The 25,363-nt window shown below is 38.0% G+C and overlaps 1 protein-coding gene across 2 annotated transcripts; it reads left to right on the top strand.

Annotated features, from left to right (window-relative positions):
- The first annotated feature begins 509 nt into the window (after positions 1 to 509).
- On the top strand, positions 510 to 6,088 carry LOC149156278 (subtilisin-like serine-protease S). 2 transcript variants are annotated; one of them, XM_089438059.1, is made up of 12 exons: positions 510 to 721; positions 951 to 1,040; positions 1,388 to 1,482; positions 1,657 to 1,754; positions 1,961 to 2,119; positions 2,691 to 2,802; positions 2,920 to 3,472; positions 4,008 to 4,102; positions 4,222 to 4,464; positions 4,876 to 4,990; positions 5,082 to 5,268; positions 5,369 to 6,088. In XM_089438059.1, the coding sequence occupies exons 2-12, from the start codon at positions 957 to 959 to the stop codon at positions 5,911 to 5,913; spliced, it is 2,286 nt and encodes a 761-aa protein (XP_089294185.1). In that variant the 5' UTR covers positions 510 to 721; positions 951 to 956; the 3' UTR covers positions 5,914 to 6,088. The 2 variants fall into 2 exon arrangements, with proteins under 2 accessions (XP_089294185.1, XP_089294184.1); XM_089438058.1 differs by having other exon boundaries at positions 510 to 1,040.
- The last annotated feature ends 19,275 nt before the right edge of the window (positions 6,089 to 25,363 follow it).

Below are 25,363 nucleotides of genomic sequence, written 5' to 3'. Positions count from 1 at the left end.
TGTTATGGTGATATATACACACGTGAATGGGCAGAATATCAAGATTAGGTGGAATAGCTTTTTCCTGGTCTGAAATTTGATTGAAATTCTAATATAGATTATACAGTCCTGCCATTCTATAATGGACCATTGTACCAATTGGATGAGATGGTATTGTAATCAACAACTGACCAATTGGATGAGATGAGATTGTAATTTTTTATGGTTTAACATGTATTTTTTAAATTTTGTAATGAATTGAGAATCCTAAAATAATTTGCTGAGCAATTAACTTACACAACTTGAACTTATCATCATTACAGCAAGTCTCTGCCTAATTTCAAATTTTCAATAAAATTAACCCAAAAATATACCTAAACAAGCTCCCAGAAATAGTTAATCTATTAACTATTTTATCACAGACAATGGTTACCAAAAGAATCCAAAAAATAGAATCTGTAAACTTGTACAGATCACTGTGTTGTCACAGAAAGGTATTGTAAACGTCATAGAAAAGAGAGAATTGGCCATTGTTTGGCCTAGCCACGTTCAATGTTTCAGATAGCTAACCTTAAGCGCCCGACAGAGTTCTCGCTTATCCAACGGCGCAACCTCAAGCGCCTCGGGATATGCGAGAACCTGGTCGGGTGCATGCCTTTTGCCGTTTCAGACTGCCTGTCCCAACAAAGGCTTGTTTTGGCCTGTGATAGGACGTCCTAAGTTTCATGCTGCCTTGGATAAGGTCCTTTCGGAATACCCACCTGCTGGTTTTAACAGAAAATGCGCACCTAGAGAAACCGATTACTGGTTTTTATAACTCTGGAGTTACTGATGTCTCTTTCATATATCAGTTCAAGTCTCACTCAACTTTTCAACACGGTGTACTGAACTACTCTCGTGTTTGTGAGTTGGAGATTCTTATTTGTTTTTTTCCAGATTGAAATAACATGCATCAGTGCTTTCTGAAGCAGGCAACAATGGAGAAAACAAGAGTAGCCATGCTCGCTCTGGCTTTCTGCTGGTTTCTCTGGTTTCAAATTGCCAATTCTTCTAATTCTCAGGTGAGGGACTAATCTGATGGTTTTGTTGCCTGATGGTTTGTAGGACATTGTGGACTTCTAGATTGAAAATTTGGATGATACACGGTTTTGGCCTGTACTTCTTCAGTGGAAAAAAATGGAAACTATTAGGATTTTCAGTAGTATCTTTAAGTTATTTGTATAATGCATCAGTGCCTCAGTGATGTTATGTTGAATGGCATTTCTGCTAGCACATGACCAATTGAAGTTCTTATGACACAGAACTGTGCTGGGCTTAAATTTAGAATATGCATGCTTGATTGTTTTATATGAAGATGTTTGTGAATTTGCTTTCTCTTTGATTCTGTACACACTGCTGGATATTGCAGGTTTATATTGTATACATGGGGAGTAAAGTGCATGATGACCCAGAGATAACCTCACTCCAGAATCATGAGATTCTTGCTGCTGTCCATGATGGCAGGTTGGTACTATAAATAATTCCTCTTTCAGATATGTTAAGTTAATGCAAAGACCTCTCAATTTGAGGGAAGCTGTTAATATAGAATTTTTTAGAATATTTAGTATGAACTGTAAAATGACTGCTATCTTGGTCATTGAACTGTAAAATCTTTATTACACTCTGCTCTATCTACAGCATGGAGAAAGCCAAGTTATCTATGGTTTACAGCTACCGACATGGATTTAGAGGTTTTGCGGCCCAAATATCAGATACCCAGGCAGCAGATATGGCCAGTAAGTGATTTGAATATCACAACCATCAATTTTAGATCAGCTCGTTAAGAATTGATGAACTAAACCAGTTTTTACTCGATTTCTTGAACTAATATGTCTATGTTTTTGCATTAACTAAAAAAAAGGGGAAGTCGTTGTTTTCCCAATATCCTTTTTGTTTGAATTCATACATATATTTATCTTTATAGCATCCTTCTGAGTTGCAGAGATGCCTGAAGTTGTTTCTGTATTTCCCAACAAGCTGAGAAAGCTCCATACAACACACTCTTGGGAGTTCTTGGGCATGCCAGATGACAATTCTTTGGAAACCTCAACTGACTCTACTAGACTTCAAGAGGACATCATCATCGGTATCATAGACACAGGTACCTTTCTAGTTTCCATCACAGAAAAACCAGTTTTTTGGATTGCAAGCAGAAATTTTAGGAATTTGATTTTTGGATTGCAAGCAGAAAATCCCCAGTTCCCATCCAAAAAAAAACCAACCCTGGTTGCTGTCTTTAGTTGTTTCCTCTCGGTGGGTAAACATCCTTTTGGGCAAAAATCTAGCATACGAGAAACCTCGGGCTTAAGAGCTGCATGTCAAAGGGTTCCAATCCGCCAATGTTACCCTGGACTAGCAATTGGCCTCGTCCACTTTCCTAGGACAAACCTCATAGGCTCAGATAACTACGACATATCAGAGCAACAAATTGGCAACATTACTAGTTACTCTGCTTTTAGGTGGACAAATAGCAGGGAACATAATCACAGAAACTGTAAAGTGCATAGCTAGAGGTATACACTTGAAGTGATGTTTGTATTGTATGAGTCGCTCAAATGTCATAACTTCTTAACTGACTATCATAAGGAGTGACAACCCTAGTGCTTACTAGTAGAATTAGTTATAGACAGAGTTCTTTCTCGGAATCTCAACATTTAGATGTCAATGAACAGGTATATGGCCTGAATCCCCAAGCTTCGACGACCATCTGATGTCTCCTGTACCTTCACGTTGGAAGGGAGTGTGCCAAAGTGCTGATCAATTTCCTTCTTCAACATGCAATAGGTAAATTGTGTTCCATTGAAGTTCAGATTGCAGCATGAATTTTAACTGTCTAATTTTTGTCATCTGTATTTTAAGTACTTAAATAAGTATCACTAATACTTTTATGGCTTATTTCAGGAAACTGATTGGTGCCAGGTATTATTTGAGTGGATTGGAGGCTGAGAAACAAGAAACGTTGAAAACAGTAAGTTCGGATGATGGCATAGAATACAGATCTGCAAGAGATAGTCTAGGGCATGGCAGCCATACTGCTTCTATTGCAGCTGGAAGATATGTAAGTAATATTAATTACAATGGTTTAGCAGCTGGAGGTGCTCGGGGAGGAGCTCCACGGGCTCGGATTGCAGTGTATAAAACATGCTGGGAATCTGGTTGTTATGATTCAGACATATTGGCCGCATTTGATGATGCAATCAAAGATGGAGTGGACATATTATCTCTTTCATTAGGCCATGATGTTCCTGAAAACGATTACTTCAGTGATGCGATCTCTGTGGGCTCATTCCATGCAACACAAAATGGAATTACTGTGATTTGCTCAGTGGGGAATGATGGGAGTTCTGGCTCTGCAACAAATCTTGCTCCGTGGGTTATTACGGTGGCTGCTAGTTCTACAGATAGGGACTTTATCTCTGACATCAGATTAAGCGAGAACAATGTTACCTACAAAGTAAGCACTAATTCTTCTCGTGACCTACCTTACCCAACAGAGCCATGGTTATAAATTTAAGGAACAATATCTCCTCATAAATTAACAATAATTATTAATTGCATGTGAACGAAAAGGCAATACTGCCAATATTTCAGCTTTATTTTTCAGTTTTCTGATTTGTACTCTCAAATAGCATCTCCATCATCTTGCACAAACAAGACATATTCGATGAGAATGAAATTTCTTTTAGTAATACAGTAGCAATGTCCTCAGTTTCATCTAATGGTTCTAGAGATACCTTCTCCTCTCGCATTTGCATCCAGTCCCAACTCTTCAATTATGACCATTCCATATTTCTGGAATTTATCTTATTGTGGTTCCATGTGTGGAATTATGCCCCCATGTACATGATTCCAGTAAACCCCGGAGAGGGAGCCCCTGCCTGACAGTTCGGTTCCTGTAAATCCTTGTCAAAAGTCCTTTTTTCTTTTTTTGCGACAACTAAAATTTAATATTGAGCGAGAAGTGGCTAACAATACTATGTAACTATCAGGGTGAAAGCCTGAATATAGCACAGCTGAATGCGTCTGCGGAACTTTTGTCTGCGGAAAATGCACATGCAAAATACTTTACTCCTTACCAATCGAGGTACCTCAGGATAGAATTGGGCCTATTGAAGGAAGTGCTTATTTAGTCTCAGATCATTCCATCTATTATGATTAATCATTGAGCTATAATGGTCTCGCTTTTCTTGGTGGGATGTGCAGCTTCTGTCTAAACAGCTCTTTGGATTATTCTAAAGTGGCAGGAAATATACTGATTTGCCGGTATCCTGAAGATTCTTCCGAGTCAAGGATATCAAAAAGTCAAATAGTCCAAGCAGCTGGAGGAGTGGGGATGATCCTAATTGATGAGACTGGCAATAGTCTTGCAATTCCTTTTGTTATCCCTGGTGCAATTGTGGACAATAAAGTTGGTGCTGAAATTCTTGCCTATATCAACTCTACCAGGTGCATCATCTGAGCTATATGACTTCGAGCACAGTTAGTCAATCATTCAAAGCTATAGATAATCCTATTTTTTATGATACCATAATTAAACTTGAGTTATAATATAAGTGCCTTAAAATCAAAAGCTAGGAGAATTTTCCACATTATATAAGAGGCTAAGAAGAAATAAATTTACCAAGGAACGGTGCTTCTCAGTAATGAAGAACTAGAAGGGATATACCTCTTTTAATTTTATAAATGATAGTATGAGTTAAGAGAAACTCTTACAATGGAAAAAACAGGCTCACCTATTAAATTTTGTCTCTGAGCTATAGAAGGCCATTGAATTTGATTGAAGGGTTTGAAAAGGAGTGCTTGTTTATGTGTTTCCTAATGAAGAGATTTAATGTCTTAACAATCTGTCACTGTCAGGTTTCCTCGAGCCTCTGTCTTGCCTGCAGAAACAGTCTTGGGACTCAGGCCAGCACCTCAGGTTGCAGCCTTCTCCTCAAAAGGTCCAAACACACTAACACCGGATATCTTGAAGGTATGGATAGTCAGATCTCTTGACCTCAATCATCAGAAAAATTCATTAATAACCATCGAATGACTTTTTTTTTTCTCTTCCTCTTTGCTAGCCTGACCTCACAGCTCCAGGGTTGAATATACTAGCTGCATGGACACCGGTAAAGAACGACATGCATTTCAACATTGCCTCAGGAACTTCCATGTCTTGTCCACATGTGACAGGAATAGCTGGTTTGATTAAAGCTGCACACCCATCTTGGACTCCATCAGCCATTAAATCTGCCCTCATGACAACAGGTAAAGCAACTTATACATTTCCCCTATGAATGCAAAATCTTAAAGGTTATATAATCTGTGAGTATCTGGTGCTGAAATTTATGGCTTTGTTTATGTGCAGCTACAGTATTGGATAAAAATAAGAATATCATAACTGCTGCTCCACAAGGTCGGACTGCAAACCCATTTGACTTTGGAGCAGGACTTCTAAGGCCTATGAAAGCAGAAAATCCAGGACTTGTGTATGATGCTGGGCCCACAGATTATGTGAACTTTCTCTGTGGAATTGGCTATGATGATTCATCTCTTAGGCTTGTCACAGGAGATCATAGTGCATGCACAAGCTTTCGTCCAACAGCTTCTAATCTCAATTATCCTTCCATTACAATCTCAGAATTCAATGGCAACAGTTCAGTCATACGAACAGTGACAAATGTAGGAAGCGCAAATAGTACCTATACTGTGAGTATTTCTCCACCTAGAGGGATAAGTGTGCAGGTTGTTCCAAGTGTTTTGACATTTAACTTCTATGGCCAAAACATTACTTTCACGGTGCAGTTCAAAAGGGTCTTCAAAACTCGGGGATATGTATTTGGATCACTTTCTTGGGTGAATGGGAATCAAAGAGTAAGAATACCTTTGGTAGTGGGTTCCTTCGTCTCTTAGGAGTTGTATGGGATCCACTTCAAAATTATTTGAATTTATCCTAGAGCAATATGGAATATGGGGAGAATTGATTGCTAAGGAAAGATGCACCATTCTGGTTACATTTTGGTGAACATTCGTATTTGCAGCATATAACTTCTATTGGATCTCCAATCAGCGATTTGGATTTGCAAGATAGATATTAGAAAGTCATGGACATGTTTCTGTAGAGAGTGAAATTGGAGACCTCTGTAGTTTGGAGAATCTAAGTTGAAAGGATGTTTATCAAAATATTTGAAGCAGGCAAGAAAGTGTTGTGTTTACAGATAAAGCTTCTTCCTGGAAAACATTTTTGAGCAGAGTTGCTAACACAGCATTTCTTATTGGAGAAAATGGTCAGACAAGTAGCGAAGTATTCTAATGGTGTACCTTTCAGTATGCTCGATTGGATAGCAACTGAGAAAATTACAAGGACTTTGCAACTTCTCCAAAGCACTGTATAACTACTCGAAAGACAAGATATTAACCTCGATTCTTTACTTTTGTATAGTTTTCAAGTTTGTGTTGCCAATCTTCAATAAAGAAAAAAACCGTATCTTACGTTTGTAAGACCAATTTCTTGTCAAAGAGGAATATACTTGACCTTTTGTATTGCTTTTGGTCAGAATTCCTGTTAAGCAAGATGTTTTTCTTGGCTTGTCTGTTATTAGCATATTGTTTGTGAAGGATCATTCCCTTTGTTGGTATTTACAGCATTATTTAGCACTATTGAAGATGGTATAAAATAGAGAGAGTTTCAGTGGTTAGTATTAACAACTGTAGCATTTTATATCAAAATTCAGCTCAATTTCTATAGGATAAAGTTACTGTATTTTAATTTATCAACATTTCTTCAAGAATAACTGAAAATGAGATATTTGAAAATTGTTATAAAAGTTCAGGTAAATTTTTGTGGTTCTTGTATGGTCTATGCACCATTGGTTTTTCCTTGTAACCAAATCAGAAAGGAAATATCTATTAAATTGTTTGTCATGCAACCAAACAAAAGGGACAGAGTATGCATGATAGAGCTGACAATTGAACAGAATGCCCCAACCTCTGATGGGGGAGGAAGACCAAAGAGGAGACTTCCAAATGCAAGGAAACAAGAGAATATTTATGACCAAAGCCACATAAGATAGGAGACACATGGTCTGCCAGGAGAAGTAGAGGAAGCTATGGCAATTGGTTTAAGAGTTTTTCACTTTTGAAAATATTATAAGAGAGAACTATTGCAGGCTAAAATGCTGCAGTTCCAACCTCACACATGGAGCTAGGCAGGTTGCCAGGTGAAATCCTGGCTAACAAGGGCTTGACAATTGTCAAATTAACTGTAAACAAAATGCAAGTTAGAGCTGACAATTGAACAGAATACCCCAACCTCTGGGGGGGAGGAAGGCCAAAGAGGAGACTTCCAAATGCAAGGAAATAAGATAATATTTATGACCAAAGCCACAGAAGATAGGAGACACTTGGTCTGCCAGAGGAGCAGTAGAGGAAGCTATGGCAATTGGTTTAAGAGTTTTTGACCTTTGAAAATATTATAAGAGAGAATTATTGCAGGCTAAAATGCTACAGTTCCAACCTCACACATGAAGCTAGGTAGGCTGCCAGGTGAAATCCTGGGTAACAAGGGCTTGACAATTGTTAAATTAACTGTAAACAAAATGCAAGTTATTTATGTCAATATTCAATCAAGGACCCTCATAGGGACATTCAATTGAGGACTTCTTCCAACTTGTGTTCTAGAAAACTAGCTTTCTGGAAAGATGTGGCTGGGGATTCTCTTGTAAGTTAAAAGTAAGGACTCTTTAGTAATCTGTTCGAGGACAAAAGTGACTTAAAAATGTGCTAAAAACAGGGTCTTCGTTTTTCAGAAATAGTAGTTTGTTTTTAAGAGATGGACACTTACGTTATGCTCAGGCCATTGAAGTCACCTCTATGGGTTAACTGCCTTATCTTCCGGCAAGAATGAAGAGACAAAAACAAAAATCCGATTTGTTTTCAAATAGTAATAAGAAAATGATAATGGAACCAGTGTTCCACCATTTTTCAAGGATTCAGGCCTGGATTTCAGTAAACAGCATAAGGGAACCAAGGTGACTAAAATGGGAATATCCATAATCCAATTTGCAATTACATAATTGAGAATTGGTATTCAAAATTGAAATATTGATGCACTGTCATTGTAATATCTTCAGTCCAATAATGCAACATAATGATACATCATATAATTATGTCCATCACCATTTTAAATGGCAAAGAGCCAACGTTTGGCATAACAAAAAAATGATTTAAAAAAAAAAAAAAAAAAACACAAAACAATACAAAACATGGGGAATAAGGTTCAAATCACTAATCATTTTTGTTTCATCCTCTGCAATTGTGTGCCACATTAAACTATCAACATATCGATTAAACTGTGAAAACAATTGTCTCTTAGTTTAAATCTAAGAGATGTTCTAACTTCCCAACCATAGAAAAGAATAATGATTGATGTTTATTGACCATGTTTTTACCAAGAGAATGCTTGTTGGGCCTGAAATGCACTTCGAATATGATAGAAAATCCTTGTTTTCCACACTTTTCTGCATTTGAAACCTGTGGTTCATAGAAATCTAACTTCAACCATTTAATGTATTCAAATTAGTGTGTTGTAGGTAAGGGTTTGGGAGAATTATCTAGAGAAAAATGCAAAATAGGGATATTGGAATCCTCGCTTCACCTTGAGGGGAAAAATTGTTGATTTTATTTTAGGTATTTTTATTGAGATGCACCTACATAGTGGGTGTCCTAAAGTACCATAAGTATTGGGAACATCCCATTACAAGGAATGCCCCTAAGCAAAGTTCCCTAGTAGCATGGTTGTATAGAGAATGGCAAGGGATGTTTATAATGAGGTCCTTGAATTTAGGGAGTGTGGAGATTGTAGGGTATGCATCCCCATAGAATACTAACTCAAACCCTGCGAAGGGAAACAAGGAATTGACTAGAGAATGTCTCAAAATGGAGCTAGTAGGGAATGATCTCAAAGATCATTATACTAAAAGGTGAACAATGCACCCAAAGAATCAAAGTGCATTACAAATCTTTTCCCAATGCACAATGTCATGACAAATCTCACCTCTAACTAAGAGTTTAAATACTTAGAATAAAAAGTAACCTGGTATAATGGAAATAATAGAAGACTTCAAAATCCAAAAATTAACTAGACAAATGATAAATCTAATGATTCACAAAATGTAGAAAACCCTTTAAGTATTCTAAAAGTACAAAGATTGGATTGGTTTGTAGGTAAAGGAGTGGTGATATTTCCACACCAAAGTTAGTCCCTCATGGGCTAGCCTTAGTACCAACAAATTTTTGCTTTGATGTTTATTGTGGATGACAATGATAATCAAAGGAAAGATTAAAAAAAAAAATGTATACAGGAGTCTTTGAACCAAGAGATCAAACTAAATTAAAATAAGAGTGGATGGAACCTAGAGAATCAATCATGGCAACCAATTAGAGTAGAGACTAATGTTAATAACCAAAGATATCTTAGGAATATAACCATTTTGAGAAAAACACATGAAGTGGGGTGAACCTACAAAAGTATATTTAAAATGGAACTCTAAAGCTTCTAGTTATTTTTATAGATTAATAAATTTAAACAAGAAAGGCAACCATTTTGAGTAGAAAAAGATGAAGTAGGAGTGAACCTAACAAAGCATACTCGAGGTGGAACTTTAAATCTTCTAGTTCTTTTTATATAGGATATTTAAACAATGAAATGATATAGGACTCAAGGAAGGAATCTCAATATGAACTTAATTTTCCATGCGTCTGCTAAGAGTAAGAAATACGGGACAAAATACAACCAATAATCACTATTAGTTTGATCCATGGAATTTAAAAGATATTGTAAAGAATGTTAAGACTCCTAAAACAAAGAGTTGGTTGAAATTTGAAAGACAATATGAACTTGGAAGCCATTAGTGCAGTTTTTAGAAGTGTCATGTCTTAGACACTGAAAATAGTCAATTAATAAATAAATATTGTCTAAGTGTTATAGTTAAAAGAGCTATGGTTTTATGGTGTCCATAGGAAGGAATGTAATTTTTAAAGTATTCGTAAATTAGAAAGATGAGAAAATTTATGGTATTTTGAATACTTGTGGGTTAATATTATAGGGAAGAGGATAATTATCATGCATTAGAGATATGGCGTACAAAGAGGTTAATAGCAAGAGCAAAACAAATGATGGCAGATAATATATGTTCCATTGCCATGTGGAATCACATTGGTAACTCATGCGCCCTTGGTCCAAATAGAATATAGATAATTTTGCATGAAGCAAGTGCAATATGACTTCCCTTATCACCATTCATGGTATGACCAATGTGACAACCCTTTTTGCTACCCCTCTTATAAAACTCACTATGAATCGTAATTTGTATAAATATTGTGGAAATGTAAACACAATGACTGGGCTGAGGAGTGGACACGTATTCAGAGGTCTAGGGAGGAGTTGCTTGGGAAATGATTAAACTCATGTTGTTTCATTTAATGTGCTATCGGTTCCTTGAGTGTATTTAATGGCCTGCACAATAAGCACAGAGGTTGAGTATGGGCTTCCTAAGTGAAGGACAAGCCCCATACCACCTTTTCCCTCGAGGGGCATGTTGGTTTAGTCAACACACAAGAGGGAAGACAAGGATCAGTGGAAGAGAAGGCCAATAGGAAAGAAATTGCTCTGATATGTAGAAGAAATTGCTAGAGAGTTATGTGGATGCATACAGACACGAACTTTATGCAGGTATGCAGTGTATATCAGGGATAAGTATATGGTAATTGCAAGAGAACTTGTGGAAGCAAAATGCAAGGGAGCAGCATTGGCACAATAGCAGGGGCACATGAAGGAGTGGGGGGTGAAGAGAAGACTAGAGAAGAGAAGGTGGAGACACAACGTAGTTTGGATACATGCAGGTTTACTTGGTGGAACCACTATGTGTTTTGGATCCCTGCATAGCAGAGTGGTAACTCTATGAATTTGGATGCCTACAGGGTTTAGTAGGTGGAGACACTGTGTACTCTAGATCCCTATTGAGTAGGTGGAGACATTGTGAGCTATGGTTTTTGTAGCATTTAGCAAAAGGAAACACCATGTGTTAAGGATTCCTGTAACTGGAGACGTCGTGAACTCTGGATCCCTGTGTAATCTAGTTTATTAACATTGGTGTGAATTCCCTTGAGAACTTAACTCCTTAGACTCTGAATCTGGCGCGGGGGTGGTCAAATGCAAGAAATATTGTAGTGTAGATGGCTTATGGTTGGGTGGAGAGTTAAAGTCCCCCTCTCAATTTCTAGTCATTAAGTTACTCAAATATATATGTGTGTGTGTGTGTGTGTGTGTGTGTGTCCCTCCCTCAGTTACCAGTCATTAAGTTACTCAAATAAGTCTATTCACATATATGTGTGTGTGAGAGTGTGAATAATGAATGAAGTTGTTATGTGTTATAACAATGATTGTATCAGCATTGTTTACGGAGGAATGTGTTATTCCTGGTTGTCTAAAATGAGATAGTTATGTGGATGTTCCCATGGTTTTGAGGGACTTGCAGATCCCTGTGGTTTCTAATATGTTCCTGAGTTACAGAGCTAGTTACATGGTCTTGTATGAATGTTAGACGTGCTTAGTTGAACTATTATTGTGTGTGATTTCCATTGTTTGGCATAGTCATGGATATTTGACTAATTAAGAATGTTGATTGTCTTTATGCCGCAATGTATGTTTCACCAATGGGTCTGATAGTATTGTGTGGGATCTATGATGTGGTTTAATATGTGTTGTTGCATCTAAGTATTATGGTTGTTTATATGTCTAAAATGTTGGCATTGGAATGAAGATTTCATTATTGTCTTGGTCATGTATTTGAGCGACACTTAACTACGAGAAGGGCTTGGAAAATCCATTGAAACTCTTATAACTTCCAAGTCCAAGTATTGCATAGAATTGGGCTTGTATACGGGCCCGGATAACTCTAGGGAGATATGTAAAGGAAGTTCGGATTTCGTCGAATATTGGAGGAGCACTCTAATCATGTGTTAATTACTTGTTTTGTCACTTAATGACAGTATTGAGTGCTAATTCACACCATGCGACCAACACCAAGTAATATGTCTGGCCTCTATGGAGGATGGCACTATCGACGAGAGGTGTGGGGTGTGACGGGAAATCTTTGTTGTTAGTATTTCCCAGGAGATGGAGAAAAGTATGTTCCAAGGGGGACAAAGAAATGTATGTCCCAGGGAACGGAGAAAAGTATGTTTCGCAGGGAGACAAAGATATGCATGTCCCAAGGGATGAAGATCTAAAATGGTATATAACATGAAAATGTTAATTTGCATGAAGGACCGAGACCCAGTGGGGCCCACAAAATAGGGTGAGGTGGCATATGCCACGTAGGTTGGGTAAGGTTACATGGATGCCACATGGGATCTTGGAATTCGGTGGGATGCTAAGAGCCACGTCACCGCAAAGCTCAGTTCCCCAACGATGCTTTGTAGTGTCTTCTCATAATGTCTTCTCATAGTGAAGAGAAGACTAGACAAGAGCAGGTGGAGACACGATGTAGTTTTGATACGCGCATGTTTACTGTGTGGAACCACTATGTGCTTTGGATCCCTGCATAGTAGAGTGGTAACTCTATGAGTTTGGATACTGTAGGGTTTAATAGGTGGAGACACAGTGTACTCTGGATCCCTATTGAGTAGGTGGAGACGCTATGAGCTGGTTTTCTGTAGCATTCAGCAAGAGGAGACACCATGTGCTCAAGATTCCTGTAAGAAACTGGAGACACTATGAACTATGGATCCCTATGTGATTCGATTGATTAGCATTGGTGTGAATTCCCTTTAGCACTTAACTTCTTAGACTTTGAATCTGGCTCAGGGGTGATCAAATGCAAGAAAGATTACAGTGTAGATGGCTTATGGTTGGGTGGAGAGTTGAAGTCCCCCTCTCAATTTCTAGTCATTAAGTTACTTAGATAGATATATATATATATATATATATATATATATATATCATTGTGAATAATGAATGAAGTTGTTATGTGTTATAACGATGATTGTATTAGCATTGTTTACGGAGGAATGTTTTATTCCTCGTTGTCTAAAATGAGATGGTTATGTGGATGTTCTCGTGGTTTTGAGGGACTTGCATATCCCTATGGTTTCTGATATGTTCATGAGTTAAATATCTAGTTACATGGTCTTGTATGAATGCTTGATGTGCTCAGTTGAACTATTATTGTGTGTGATTTCCATTGTTTGGTATAGTCATGGATATTTGACTAATTAAGACTATTGATCGTCTGTATGTCGTAGTGTATGTTTCACCAATGGGTCTGATAGTATTGTGTGGGATCTATGATGTAGTTTAATAATGATGTTGTTGCATCTAAGTATTATGGTTGTTTATATGTCTAAAATGTTGGTGTTGGAATGAAGGCTTCATTCTTGTTGTGGTCATGGATTTGAGCAATACTTGACTGTGAGGAGGGCTTGGCAAAGCCATTAAAACTCTTAGAACTTCCAAGTCCAAGTATTGCAGAGAATTGGGCTTGTATACGGGTTCGGATAACTCTAGGGAGATATGTAAAGGAAGTTTGAATTTCGTCAAATACTGGAGGAGTACTCTAATTGTGTGTTAATTACCTGTTTTGTCTCTTAATGACAATATTGAGCGTTAATTCACACCACACGACCGACACCAAGAAATATGTGTGGCCTCTATGGAGGATAGCACTATTGACGAGAGGCACGGGGTGCGATGGGAAATCTTTCTCATTATCAAATGGAGAACAGTACATCTCGGGGAATGGAGAAAAGTATGTTCTAGGGGGGATGAAGAAATGTATGTCCCGGGGAATGGAGAAAAGTACATTTCAAGGGGAGACAGAGATATGCATGTCCCAGGGGATGAAGATCTAAAATTGCATATAACGCGAAAACTTTGATTTTCACAAAGAACTGAGACCTGGAGGGACCTGCGAAATAGGGTGAGGTGGCAGATGCCACATAGGTTTGATAAGGCTACATGGATACCACGTGGGATCCCGAAGGACGTAGATATATGACATGGAAAAGTTATTGACATGGCACGCTATTAGTGTGACATGTGGAAAGTAGGAATGGCCTTTTTGGATAGCCAAGTGACTGGTTTTTGGATGACATGTGGCATCACTAGAGGATGTTGTGGTAGGGTGATATTACCTCAATGTCAGTGTGACATTCGCAAGATGAAGTGGAAGTGGGTGATGTGGAGGATTATGTTGATGTGGTGCCTAGTTGATAGTCACGCATGAAAATTGGAATGAGCGCTTTTGGATGTTTATTTAGTCAAATACACCTGACATGTGGCAGTGGTTTTGTGGTACCACATGGAGTTGATGTGGCTAAGAGCCACGTCACCGCAAAGCTCGATTCCCTAGCAATGCTTTGTAGTGTCATAATGTATTCTCTAGTCTTCTCATAGTGAAGAGAAGACTAGAGAAGAGTAGGTGGAGACACAACGTAGTTTTGATACACGCAGGTTTACTGGGTGGAACTACTATGTGTTTTGGATCCCTGCATAGCAGAGTGGAAACTCTGTGAGTTTGGATACTTGCAAGGTTTAGTAGGTAGAAACATAGTGTACTCTAGATCCCTATTGAGTAGGTGGAGACACTGCGAGCTATGGTTTTTTGTAGCATTTAGCAAGAGGAGACACCATGTGCTCAATATTCATGTAAGCAACTGGAGACACTGTGAACTTTGGATCCCTGTGTGATCTGGCTTATTAGCATTGGTGTGAATTCCCTCGAGAACTTAACTCCTTAGACTCTGAATCTGACTCAAGGGTGGTCAAATGCAAGAAAGATTGCAATGAAAATGGCTTATGGTTGGGTGGAGAGTTGAAGTGCCCCTCTCAATTTCCATTCACTAAGTTACTCAAATATATATATATATATATATATATATATATATATATATATATATATATATATATATATATATATATATATATATATATATATACATATACATATACATATACATATACATATACATATACATATATATATACATATACATATACATATATATATATACATATACATATACATATATACATATATATATATATATATATATATATATATATATATATAGATAGATAGATAGGTTTCATTGTGAATAATGAATGAAGTTATTATGTGTTATAACAATGATTGTATCGACATTGTTTATAGAGGAATGTGTTATTCCTAGTTGTCTAAAATGAGATGGTTATGTGGATGTTCTCATGGTTTTGAGGGACTTGCAGATCCCTGTGGTTGTTGATATGTTCTTGAGTTACAAAGCTAGTTACATGGTCTTGTATGAATTCTTGATGTTCTCATTTGAACTATTACTGTGTGTGATTTCCATTATTTGCATAGTCATGGATATTTGACTAATTAAGATTGTTGATTGTCTTTATGTTGCAATGTATGTTTCACCAATGGGTCTGATAGTACATTGTGTGGGATCTATGATGTGGTTTAATATGATGTTGTTGCATCTAAGTATTATGTTTGTTTATATGTCTAAAATGTTGGCGTTGGAATGAAGGTTTCATTCTTGTCATGGTCATGGATTTGAGCAAAACTTGACTGTGAGGAGGGCTTGGCAAAGCCATTGAAACTCTTAGAACTTCCAAGTCCAAGTATTGTAGAGAATCGGGCTTGTATACGGGCCCAGATAGCTCTAGGGAGATATGTAAAGGAAGTTTGGATTTTGTGGAACACTGGAGGAGTACTCTAATCGTGTGTTAATTACTCGTTTTGTCACTTAATGATAGTATTGAGCGTTAATTCACACCATGTGACCAACACCAAGTAATATGTGTGGCCCCTATGGACGATGGCACTATTGACGAGAGGCGTGAGGTGTGATAGAAAAATTTTCTCTTATCAAATGGAGAAAAGTACGTTCCAGGGGGGACGAAGAAATATATGTCCCAAGGAACGGAGAAAAGAACGCTTCGAGGGGAGACATAGATATGCATGTCCCAAGGGACGAAGATCTAGAATGGCATATAACGTGAAAACATTAATTTGCACAAAGGACCGAGACTTGGTGGGACGCACGAAATAGGGTGAGGTGGCAGATACCATGTGGGATCCCGAAGGACATAGCTATATGACGTTGCACGTTGTCAGTGAGACATGTGGCAAGTAGGAATGGCCTTTTTGGATGGCCAAGTGACTAGTTTTTGGATGACATGTGGCATCACTAGAGGATGCCATGTGGTAGGGTGATTTCACCTCGGTGTTAGCGTGACATTTGCAAGACGTATTGGAAGTGGGTGATGTGGAGGATTATGTTGATATGGTGCCTAGGTGGCAGTGACACATGCCAGTTGGAATGGGTGCTTGTGGATGTTGATTCACTTGAATCCACCTAACACGTGGCAATGGTTTTGTGGTGCCACATGGCTTGGGAGTGCCACATGAAGTTGACATGGCTAAGAGCCACGTTACCGCAAAGCTTGATTCCCCAAATATGCTTTGTAGTGTCTTCTCATAATGGATCGTAGTGTTGACGGAAGTCGCAATATACAAAAGGTGTTAGACGAGGAATTTCTTAGGTGGCTAACGTAAATATCTATATCGCGTGGTAGATGTTTTGGATAGGGATGTTCCTAAACGTGTGGAGGGATGGCACAATGACATAATTGATGCCACGCTAGACCACGAGTGATGTGGCATAACAATGCATGAGATGTACATGAGTGTGGTGGGGACCAAGGTCACATAAACGAGAAATCGCAGAAGCCCCCCCCTGCTTTTTGTCTGTCGAGAAGGTAGGGGGGGCTATTATTAATATAGGTCGTTGATGTAAAGAGGGTGCCACATGGAGAAGATAGTGTAGGGGGGAAACTACGAGGATTTTAGTCGTAGAAGCGACAAATTTCCGACCCCCCAGTTGTTAAATATCAGAGAGGAAGGGGGGCTGCAATAAATATAGGTTGTTGATCTATTAATGCAGGTCGTGTGAGGGCTTCAAGCTATGAAGGGTTTAACCATTGGCCACACGAGTTCCACATGGTGTTGCCTGATTGGCTAGACTTTGAAGGGGCATATATCTTGATCTAAAGGTCATATTAAAATAAAAATCAATCATTGGGAACCTATTAATGAGCTAGATGCAATGGTGTTATCCAAATTTAATTCCACCAACTTTGAGAAAGAAGAATAATTGTAACCCCATTTCAATAATGAGACCATGGAGGATGGGTTAGTTAAAAGTAACACCTCTCATCAGCTTGGAAAATTCCATTTGGTGGGAGGGAGCATTACAACCAACCACTAACCTTTACAATAAGTCGATCCAACATGGAAGCTCCACCACACAACATTTATCCATACATAGAGCATTGTTTTGTCTTAAAGTGTTAAATTATCTATAAAGAATAAAAGTTATATATTAATTATATAATATGTGCAAGGGGTTTTAACAATTTTAGAAATGGTTCAAAGAGACTTAATTACAGTTTGTTCATTATTCATGAAGTTGGTTACTCATAATTATACCTATGGTAACTATAAGCAAGGGTGAGACATTTGTAACAATATGATTTGAAAGATACTACTTGATAGAAAGAACAATGGGAAAAAAAACAATAGAGTAATTTTAATATGAATATTTTTTAGCCATTGTCTAAATTTATTTGTGGGAATTAATATGAAAAGAAAACTTGACATCCAAGATGCATGCAAGGGATTTTAACAATTTAGAAATGGTTCAAAGAAAATCATATAGGCAAAGAAAATAGACAAGTAATGGGTTAGAGTGTGTTCATTATTCAAAAATTTGGTTACTCTTAATTACACCTATGGTAACTATAGGCAAAGGCAAGATAATGTAGCAATGTGATGTAAAATATATCACTTAGAAGAGCTTACTAAGGGTACCCTCCAAGATGCATTAGTGAGAAAATAATATAATAATACTCCTAGGAGAATGCCCCTTAACAACCATCTCAAAATAGAAATTGGTCCACAAGATGCAGGTAACCTATACACGTGTGAATCCCAAGGCAACCAACTCCATCAATGAATGTGAAAAGTGCCAACTAGATGAAGTGCTTCATAAGGGAAAAAATAAATTTAACTCCCAAAATAGCAAGAGGAATGTCTCCACATGTGTGCCCTCCAAGTTAATACTCTAAATATAGAAAGGGGACCAAATATGTACATGCACAATGACATGTGTGGCCCTCCTCAAGCTCCTAGTCCATGCAAGGAAAGACTCGTACTATTAATATGCCACACACTCCTCCATAAAAACCTCTAAATAAAATAGTACATGTGACAAGTCAAATAGGTGAGGGGACCCTCCAATATAGGTCAAATGATGCCAAGTGTAATTGAAATATCCATGTAATAGTGATTAGAGTCCCTAGGAGAGGTGCACCCTAAATGATTCTGCTGGAAACTACCTCAACCAACCATAAAACATAAAATATCCTCCATATGAAGTGTGCCTTAGGAAGAATTTCCTCCAATATAGGTCAAATGATGCCAAGTGTAGTTGAAATATCCATGTAATAGTGATTAGAGTCCCTAGGAGAGGTGCACCCTAAATGATTCTACTAGAAACTAGCTCAACCAACTATCAAATATAAAATATCCTCCATATGAAGTGTGCCTTAGGAAGAATTTCCAAAGTGGTTAGCCTCCATCAAAACATTTTCTCAAACAATGTGTTGTTTTACAAATACATCAACTATCTCCTCAAACCATGTGCATAAAGGAAGAGTGCCTTAGAGAAGTGTGTCAAAGTGGTTATTAATAAACACTAAAATATTCCTTCATAACCACCTCCTTAATGACACTCAACAAATCAAAGAGGTGGCACGTATAAATGTATGTCATCCTTTAATAAACAATAGAATTGTTACCACACAAAATATCACCTTTAAATAAAAGTCCCAAAGTAGGGCACCACATTGTGAAACTAGGAGGTTGGCCATTGTCATCTCATCAACTCTCCTTTACACTTTAGATGTAAAGAATATAAATATATGTAAATATAAATATCAATAAATAATAATTAATAATTGTTAAGAAACACATCCAAATGAAAGGACATGTCTCTACTAAAGGACATGGCTCTTAATGAAAGGGTGCTCCTGCCAAGATATTTATACAGGGCCTTCATTTATAATATGATCATATAATTTTCATATGTTTTGTTATGTGTGTGTGGATTTCTTTATTTTCAAAGTGTTTTGGATATTTAATTGGTAAACCAAGTTTGATTGTCACATTTGGTATAGAGCGTTATCCCTAATCACGGCCTTTTGTCTTCTTTTATCAAATCTTTGTTTTCTCATCCTCGTGTGGTCATTGTTACAAGTCATTTTGTCACATCCAAACAAATGGCCCTGAACCCGAAGGCTATCATCATTCATTTAAACTTTGCAATTATCCCCGACAAAGCTAAAAGCATTCACTTTCCATAAGTTACAAGAATCTTGGATTACATTGGCTAAAAATCCTATTTTTTTGGATCATTGCACTTACCTTTAAGAAAAATTGCACTGACGCAGATTACACACATGGAAATTGTGTTGGCCAGTGCAGGTTGCTTTCCCAAAAAGTGAGATGAACCCCTGAAAATGAGAAGAAAAAAAATAAAAAATAATTTCGAAGTTTCTCTCTCTAGAAGCTTTGAAAGTGGTCTTAATTATTTATTATTGGATCAGATCTTGAACTCCTACTATTGAGATCTTATCTCTTATCTCCTAAAAATTACCTCCCTCTAATGTGGATCTAAGCCCTAAAATGGTAAATCCTAAACCACCTCTTTTACCCTATAAATTCATTGTCTCGCATAGAGTTTGGGTTGGCTTTTGGAGACTCTGAATTATGCCCTTATGATGCTCATTTGTGTCTAGATCCATAATCCAACCATGTGCTTGAGGTGTTAATGAAGGCTTATTATTGTGGAAAAGGAAGGAATAGATAACTAGGAGAGATTCACAAGGTCAAGGCCTACAAGGGTTGTAATATTTTCCTGTCATTATTAAATTATACAAAAGTGCATTGTTTTTCTTATACTTGTGTCTTATTTATGCATGTGTAGAACATGAATCCTTGACTTCTTGTTTAGAATTTTTTGTATATGTTATTTGTATGTTTTGGTTCTCTTGCTTGTTTTGGATGATTTGCAGGTTACACTTATAGAAATTGGAGTTGGATTTGGAGTTAAAAGGTCAAGAGAAGGAGGAAGATTGCATTGGATTCCAAGTAGGTTTTCTCCCCATATTTCAAACATCTCTAAGGAAAGCATTGCAGTTTTGTCTTGTTTGTTTCTAGAATAAGCCACTAGGTCTAGGGAGATTGCTTCTGTCAACAAAAGGAATTTATCCACAAAACAACTTGGCGACCATAGTGGGGAACAAGATCTTCTTTAGTGTTTTCTTTGTCTAGCCTTTTAAGACCTCTGAAATCTACTATATTTTTCTTGTTCAGATTGTTATTAGACTTAGGTAAAAATAATTTTAAGCTTGGTTAGGGTTTATATTTCATATTTTAATTGAATTATCCCCTTCGCACTTTTTGTTCTAAGACAGAGTGTTCCAATGCATTTGACCAATTCAATTAGTGCGATGACTCGCACTAGTTTTCACATACTAGCTGCGATGATCCTGTAAGTGCAAAAAAAAATCATTTTCCTTGTCGTGCTTTGAATTCTATTTTGTTTTCAATGTCTTCCTGAGTCTTTGGTCTGTGCAAGGTCTCTATAACACCAGCAACTTGTTTGAAATTAAGTGTGATTGCCTTCTTTATGAGAGTTTGCTTCTTTTTGTTTCTTCTTGTCAATTAGGGTTCTAACCATTTGACTTGGTTATTGATTTGTTAAAGGATTTTCATATTACAGTTTTAATTTGTTTGAATTCCTTATGATTCAATAATATTTTCATTTTTGTTTGCTTTGAAAATTGAAAATAAAGGAAAGAAATTTTTCATTTTCTCATGCATTAGGGCTTTGAATTTTTGAATTGGAATAGTAAACTTGAAGATCTTGTTTGGAAGTTCTTGTTTTTCTGCATCATTGTTTGAAACTTCTTCCCTTCCTTAGTTAGATCTTCATTGAATGAAAAGAGTTCATTTTCTCATGCTAGTTTCATTTTAGGAGTTTAGGTGAATTCATTTCGATCCTTGAAATTGAAACCTTAATCAAGATTGACATTAAAATTTATCAATGAACTTAAGGAGAATTTGAATTACTAAAGACACATTTAGTGGTTTAGGTTGGAAGACATGTTTCAACATCTTGTTGTAGCAGCTACAACCACCCTCCAAAATTTTTCCTTAGCTTCGTTTTGGAGCCTCCCTACTAACCACCCTAGTAGCATGTCTTGCACAGTCAAGTACATAGGCTTCATTGGTTTTTTAGCAACTTACCAACCTGTCCATGATAGTTTGTTTCACCCCCCCACAGGTTGCCTTTCCAGACTTGGACTAGTTGCTGGCTGAGAAGCTCCCTTAGAAAATTGTGCAATTCTGGAGGGGAACCAGCCTTCCCTCCAGAAATTGTGCAAATCTGTTGGGCAGCCTGCTGGGCCCAGAAAGTGCGCAATCCAGTCAAACATCCTTCCTCAAGAAAATTGCGCAATCTAGCCCAACAGTGTAGCTCAGCCCATAAATTGTGCAATTATGGGTAGCAGTGAGCTGTTCCTCCTAGAAATTGTGCAATCCCTCTGGACAGCCATCCCAGCTCCTCCTAGAAATTGTGCAAAAATCCCTCTTAGTCAAGCAGGTTGTTGCATGTGCCTTCAGGCTGACCGGTTCCCTCCGGGACCGAGAAAACTTGACTTGCATGCATGGGCTGCTTTTTCCCGAAATGGAAAAAAGCTACATGCAAAAAGCATTCATAGATTTTCAGATCTATTTTTAGCGGTTGGAGGTTACATGCAAAGATTGTTTTAGAAACTTTCCTCCAAGTGTTGCTTTTTCCTAAATTTGTGGCATGCACATCATGAGCCTCAAACTTATATATTTTACACTTCAGAGCTCATTCTTCACGTCGATCTTGGAGCTCTGACATCCCACAATACATCCAGGAGTCTTCGGCAAATCCAACTCAGTTATTTTCAAGTCCGCTTTACTTATCTTTTGCAACATTTCTGTCGCTTTTTGTGTTTTGGCTTGTGTGAGCGTTGTTTTCTTGATTTCTGTGAATGCTTGTTGTCATTTGCATGCATGTTAGCCTGTACAAGCACTGTTTCAGTTTTTTTTAGCATTAGAATCTCACTGTTTTCGCATGCATGACATTGTTTTGCATGAATGATCATCGATTCGGCGACTCGTTTCACACACATGCATGTTGTTTCGTTTTCTGAATCTTGCATTCACTATTTGCATGCATGATCATTCACTCCTGCTTACACTCAATATCGCCATGCATTTACATCTTCATATGCTTTCAGTTGCCCGTCGGCGGGTTTGGGCAACCTTGGCCCAAACTTTGCCTTGCCCGAAATAGCATTGTGTGATTCTAAGAGGGAAGGCTCTGCCTTCCTCCCAGAAAATGCACCAATATGGTCATTCAGTGCCCTCCAGTCTTGCTTTTCACAATTCTAAGAGGCAGTGACTGTTGGCCAAGAAAATTACGCAATGCAGTCCCTAGGCCTACATCACTTTCCAGCTGAAATTACACATTGTGCAATCTCAACACCTAGCACGCCAGTCTGGATTGCGCATTACGCAATTCTAGTAGTCAACTAGCCTCTCGACAGTCTGGACTACCTTTTGCGTAGTTTCGGCAATTAGTCTTCTGGTGTCCTAGTGAAAATTTCTGCAATCCTTACCAGCAGTTCCCCAGGGATTTGTTGTGGCCACAACCACCACCCTATCAAAACTTGCCTTGGCAACAATTTTGAATGGGTCCCCTAAATTTGATCTCTCGCCTCTCTAAATGATTTGTTTTAGCCTAGAGACTTTAACGCGTTACCGAGTCAAACCTTCAATTCCTAATGGTTAAACCCTCCATTCATTTCCTCCATCGTAACCCTTCCTAACTCTCCAAAAACCCTCTATCGCACCTCATTCCCATTATAACTCTTTATAATGAAAATCCTTCGTCAATATGCATAAATCACCCCTTTTAGCCTACCGCAATCAACATTAAAACACAACACATACATGGCTTCCAGACCCGACGGTTTTATTAACCAAAATGCATATATTTTGGGTCCAGAGCCCCATTGCATATTGCTATCGGTGGGGTCGCGAGCTTTTATATAAGGCGCTCCACTGTCTTCCGAACCTGATGGCATTATCAATCATATTACACTTACATATCGGGTCCGGAGCTAAATCGCTTATCGCTATCAGGAGGTCCAGGGCTTATATATATACAGCACGCCACTATCTATCGGACTCGATGGTTTTATTAATCACGATGTATATGTTTCGGGTCTGGAGCCCCATTGCTTATTGCTATCGGGAGGATCAAGGCTTATATATATATACAGTGCGCCACTATCTACTGGACCCGATGGTTTTATTAACCACAATATATATATTTTGGGTCCAGAGCCCCATTGCTTATCGCTATCAAGAGGGTCCGGGGCCTATATATAAGGCACACCGCTATCACCCGGACCCGATGATTATTATTGACCAGGGCATATAATATTTCAGGTCTGGCCTTAAGGTCGGACACGGGGTTTTCCCATATATTCTTGTGTTTTCGAAAAACATTGAAGTTGGGGCCTTTCAAAGGGAAATAATGCATTGCAGACCCGGCAGGACAATTAAGTGCCATATACATATTTCGGGTCCACCTAACCCGATCCTCCACCGTTGTTCTACCCCTCGTGGATCCAACAATCCACGCAAATTTCGGGTGAATAAGTTGCTCAAGAAATACCTGCCCGAAAAGCAATATCCTCTTTCCTCCTAGCTGGTACGCGTCGCTTGAAGAATGGAATCGGGGTCATCCTCGCAATACTGTTACTACTTATTACCCCTTCTGAAATACCATCCGGTTCTGTGTTTTACAGTGATTTGCAATGTAAACCGAGTTTTTGCTTGCGGGACTTAATCGATGCGTGAATTAAAAAAAAAGGAGCCAATTCTTTCACATTTATTCCTTCTGATGTTATAAACGCTTCATGAAGGCAATATTGGTGTTTTTAAGCATTTTTATCATATTTATATGAGTATGACTAATGTCGGTTATCTCTACAGGCGAAGACCAAGAGAAGACAAGCAAGGTCGAAGGACAGGTGCATAGGCATCAAGTATGGCTCCGGATGAAAGATGCATGAGCGGATGTGTTCGATTCAAAGAAGCGGCCTTAGGCGTTGTTGGTCAAGTTCCACGCATTGCCTGTGTATTCATAAAGCGAAACTACCACAGATCTCATCATGAAGAGATGACACACAGTCATCATCCTCTAATCAACATCTATTCATTTCACCAGGAAATGAAGCGCTCCAGTGATAGGAAACGCCTTCTACATGTCAACAATGATATCGATGGCTCTACATCTGTTTATTTAGATTGGTATATTGAAACGAATAGGGGAAGATGAAGGGTCGGGGCCTGAGGCATAAATATTACTTCCAGATAGGAGAGAAGGGATTTTTGTTTGGAGAAAATAGCTTTGAATTACTATGAATAAAGGAGACTGCTTGGTTAAATGAGGAGCCTTTTGTTTCAGTTTTAAGATCCTCCGCTTTTATGTGTTTTGAGACAAGGTGTTGTCACTGTCATAAATAAAAATGTGTTTTGTTTTTGTGCATATTGATAATGATACATCTTATAATTAGCCTTGGTTGTTTTAATGTAATTCTTCATCATAGTTAATTCATAAGAAGCCCCTGATTTGAAACTATGTTAGACATCAATTGCAAACTTCACTTCTATAAAAGGGAATGTGTATTCCTGTATGAATGATTGGATTGTAATTAAGAATTGATGCAGCCTTGTTCTTATGTGAAACAATAATTGATTCATTTAGACTGGGAATTCATATATGATGTTTAACCTCTCTTTTGTCATGCTCTTGCAGGATAGATTAGGATAGTTAGGACATAGACTAGAGTAGTTAGAAGAAGTATAGCTAGGATTCAATACATAGAGGTTAGCTATTTTATTTTGTTGATTTAATTGAACTCTTCTTCCTAGAAGCAATCTTTCAATGCATTTAACAGTTTACGAGGTCCCTTAAAACCCGTTGGAACTAGCCATTCCAAATGAAAGCAAGCCTAATTGGGATCTGTGATTGGGTTAGTTCCCCTTGTTGGTATAGCGAAAATTCGCCATGTCAACAAATTGGCGCTAGAAGGAGGGCCTGAACCGCCGTCCACAACTTTTTATGATTTCACCTATAAATGTCG

The sequence above is a fragment of the Pinus tabuliformis genome, chromosome 9, assembly GCF_031772625.1.
Source record: "Pinus tabuliformis cultivar Carrire ecotype Pingquan chromosome 9, CPIR1, whole genome shotgun sequence".
Taxonomy (NCBI): domain Eukaryota; kingdom Viridiplantae; phylum Streptophyta; class Pinopsida; order Pinales; family Pinaceae; genus Pinus; species Pinus tabuliformis.
Note: the sequence above shows the minus strand (reverse complement) of the source record. Positions and strands in the feature narration are given on the sequence as shown.

Excerpts from the sequence above, each read along its gene's own strand:
- LOC149156278 (XM_089438058.1), top strand. The coding sequence starts at position 927 with ATGCATCAGTGCTTTCTGAAGCAGGCAACAATGGAGAAAACAAGAGTA. Across the intron at positions 1,483-1,656 it reads GCTGCTGTCCATGATGGCAG|CATGGAGAAAGCCAAGTTAT; the intron begins GTTGGTACTATA and ends CTCTATCTACAG. Across the intron at positions 1,755-1,960 it reads CCAGGCAGCAGATATGGCCA|AGATGCCTGAAGTTGTTTCT; the intron begins GTAAGTGATTTG and ends TCTGAGTTGCAG.